Consider the following 3,610-nt stretch of genomic DNA (forward strand, 5'->3'; position numbering starts at 1 on the left):
TTTTCGATCTCTTTGTCAAAACAAAAACATTAACCAACAACAAAAACACATCATCAAAACAATTTTTCAAAAGTTAACAAACAAAGGCCATATATTTCGTGGGAAAACTCATATATTTCGTGGGAAAACAGAAAACCTTCTTTTGATTCATAATATAGAAAGAAGTAACAAGAGGTACACTATCGAGTAATTTTATAAGTCCTTCTTGTATCACTCTTGTATCCTTCTAAAATTGAAGTGACTTTTAAAATCACTATTTGATTCAAATCTAAATAATGATCAATTATAAGTCTAATGGTAATTTTAAGAGTCACATCATACTTAGAGGGATACAAACCCACACAAGAATAACTTGTAGCATTACTGGTGCACTATCACATAATTGTCCGAGCAAAAGACAACGCAGCTCCTAGATGCAATCAGTAGGAAGATCTCCCATCACCCTCGGTGATTATATCTTTGAATGCCCCACCACTTGGAATCATAGGAAGAACATGTTCTTGATGCGGTACAATCACATCCAGCAAGTAGGGCCCAGGAGTATCCAGCATCTTCTGAATTGCCGCCCTGAGATCTTCCTTCTTTGTGACACGGGCTGCAGGTACATTACATGCTTCTGCGAACTTCAACATGTTGGGAAAAATTTCAGACTCCCTAGACGGGTCTCCAAGATAAGTGTGAGCCCTGTTAGCCTTGTAGAACCGGTCCTCCCACTGCACTACCATGCCCAAATGCTGATTATTCAGTATCATTATCTTAACAGGAAGTTTCTCCGCCCGAAGAGTTGCCAACTCTTGGACATTCATGATGAAACTTCCATCACCATCAATATCCACAACGACCGCATCGGGCTTTGCAACAGCGGCTCCCATGGCAGCAGGCAATCCAAAACCCATCGCCCCTAATCCCCCCGACGTCAACCACTGTCGGGGCCTCTTGTACTTGTAGAACTGAGCAGCCCACATTTGATGCTGCCCAACACCGGTGCTTATGATCGCATTCCCATCGGTCAATTTATCAAGAAGCTGAATCGCATATTGGGGAGGAATAGCATCTTCAAAAGTCTTAAAAGTCAACGGATGCTTCACTTTCTGCTCCTTCAACTCTTCCCTCCACTCCGAAAAATCAAGCTTAAGCGTACTTCCTATCCCCTCCAATATCCTATTCATCCCCTCTAATGCCAACTTCACATCTGCACACACCGACACATGGGGCTGCTTATTCTTCCCAATCTCCGCCGAATCGATATCGATATGAACGATCTTAGCTCGGCTCGCAAACGCCTCAAGCTTTCCCGTCACACGGTCGTCGAACCGAACACCAAACGCAAGCAACAAATCACTCTTATCCACGGCGTAATTGGCATAGACAGTGCCGTGCATCCCAAGCATCTGGAGCGACAACTCGTCTGTCAAGGGAAATGCGCCCAGACCCATTAGAGTACTCGCCACCGGGATCCCGGTCAGCTCGACAAACCGCCTCAACTCTTCGCTCGAATTCAAACACCCACCACCAACATACAACACGGGTTTCTTAGACTCTGAAACTAACCTAACAATCTGCTCCAAATGCACCTCGCTCGGCGCTTTTGGCAACCTAGCATTGTACCCGGGTAATCTAATGGGTTGGTTCCAATCGGGAACCACCAGTTGCTGCTGTATATCTTTGGGTATATCGATCAGAACCGGGCCGGGTCGGCCTGATTGGGCTAAATAGAAAGCTTCATTCACGATTCTAGGAATGTCTTCCACATCGAGAACGAGATAATTGTGCTTGGTGATAGAGCGTGTTACATCCACGATCGGGGTCTCCTGGAATGCGTCGGTTCCGATCATGCAGCGGGGCACCTGGCCGGTGATGGCGACTAGCGGGATGCTGTCAAGCATGGCGTCGGCGAGGCCACTGACGAGATTGGTGGCTCCGGGGCCCGAGGTGGCGATGCAGACGCCGGGGAGCCCAGAAGCACGCGCGTAACCCTCGGCAGCAAAGACCCCGCCTTGTTCGTGGCGGGGGAGGACGTTGCGAATGATGAAGGAGCGCGTAAGGCCCTGGTGGATCTCCATAGACGCGCCTCCCGGATAGGCGAAGACAGAGGTCACGCCCTGGCGCTCCAGGGCCTCCACGAGGACGTCAGATCCCTTTCGCGGTTGGTCGGGAGCAAATCGGGAAATGAAAACTTCCGGAGCAGCTGGCATTTTCTGAATTTCGGTGGTGATTGCTTTGTTGGAATTTGAGATGCGGATGGCGGAGGAGCGGCGGGGAGAGGGGTGGCTTTGGGGAATGCAGTAAAAGGGGACGGTAAACCGGGAAATGAGGGATTTGGGAGAGAGAGGAGACGAGGGTTTGGAGAAGGCGGTGGCAGTAGTTGATGTGGAGGTGGTGGTGGCGGCGGCAGCGGCAGTCATTGTGGAAAACTGAGAGGTGGCTATGTGGAATCGTGGTGTGGCTGAAAGAGTTTAACTTACCAAAGCAGAGAGAGTGCTGAGTTTCATTCTCATTTATAGAAAAGCTCTTACAAGAGAATGCAGAGACAACGGCTATATTTGGCAAAGGAGTGTAATTGAAGAAGTGGACTGGAAAAAAAAAAAAAGTAAAAAAGTAAAAAGTAAAAACTGTGAGAAAAAAAGTAAAAATATTTATTTTGTAATAATTTTTTATTTACATATTAATAAAAAGTGATTAATATAATATAAAAAATAATCTCACACAGGTGATTCTTCTGCCAAAAGAAAAAGAAAAAGAAACAAGGCGTTAGCCAACAAGAGTTTAAGAATAAGCTCTGTTTAGTTAACTTTAACTTACAAAAGCAGAGAGTTTCATTCTCATTTATAAACAAGCTAGAAGAGTGAATAGCGGAAGTCAATGGAGACTTGCTTGGACTTGAGTCAGCTGGAGCTGTGTTATTGTGTAGCTACTTTGATGCAAGATTTGTGGACAAGATGGGGCTGTTGGATTGCTGAGTCGGCATCTGAAATATTGTGTCTTTTATCATTTTAACATCCTCCGCAAACTGATGGAGGAACTAGCTTCAGTTTGTCTGAAAACAAATATAATTGATAATGAGACCATTGAATCTCGTCATAAACCATCGGGGGTGGTCGAATTTTGCAGCAACACGCCAAGGAACAGTCGAATCTCGATCTCATTGCAAAATACTAAAGGTCGGTCGGATCTGGCCGTAAATATTAAGGAGCAGTTGAATCTCCCCACAAAATCACCAATAAATAATCAGATTTTACTGCAAAATACCAAAAACTGAAGATGAACAAATTAATATGTCTCCAATTGTGATTTTTGGGCATGTCAACATGTGCAGCTGTGGTATGAAGATGCTATAATAGGCAAATGAAGATGCTATATTAGGCACAAATCTCGAGATTTTTACAACCCTTTAATTGAGTGGGCCCTTGCTATTTATTTTCGCATAAAATTTTATTTTTAAAAAATATAAGAGAAAATGACATGAAACAAGTAATGTCAAGAGATAAATTGTCGTAGATAGGCTACTATTTTGTTTGGTTGTTGTTATATTGTGTGATCGTCTGAGCATAGGATTCAATCCCAACTTTCTTCTTCTTTTTTTTTTTTTTTTTTCCTATGATTCACATCT

The 3,610-nt window shown here is 44.2% G+C and overlaps 1 protein-coding gene across 1 annotated transcript; it reads right to left on the minus strand.

Annotated features, from left to right (window-relative positions):
* Positions 1-390: 390 nt before the first annotated feature.
* Positions 391-2,210, minus strand: LOC132176543 (acetolactate synthase 1, chloroplastic). The gene has a single exon (XM_059588783.1). The coding sequence runs from the start codon at positions 2,193-2,195 to the stop codon at positions 420-422; it is 1,776 nt and encodes a 591-aa protein (XP_059444766.1). The 5' UTR covers positions 2,196-2,210; the 3' UTR covers positions 391-419.
* Positions 2,211-3,610: the final 1,400 nt, after the last annotated feature.

This window comes from Corylus avellana, chromosome ca3, assembly GCF_901000735.1.
Source record: "Corylus avellana chromosome ca3, CavTom2PMs-1.0".
In the NCBI taxonomy this organism is placed as follows: domain Eukaryota; kingdom Viridiplantae; phylum Streptophyta; class Magnoliopsida; order Fagales; family Betulaceae; genus Corylus; species Corylus avellana.

Excerpts from the sequence above, each read along its gene's own strand:
- LOC132176543 (XM_059588783.1), bottom strand. The coding sequence starts at position 2,195 with ATGCCAGCTGCTCCGGAAGTTTTCATTTCCCGATTTGCTCCCGACCAA.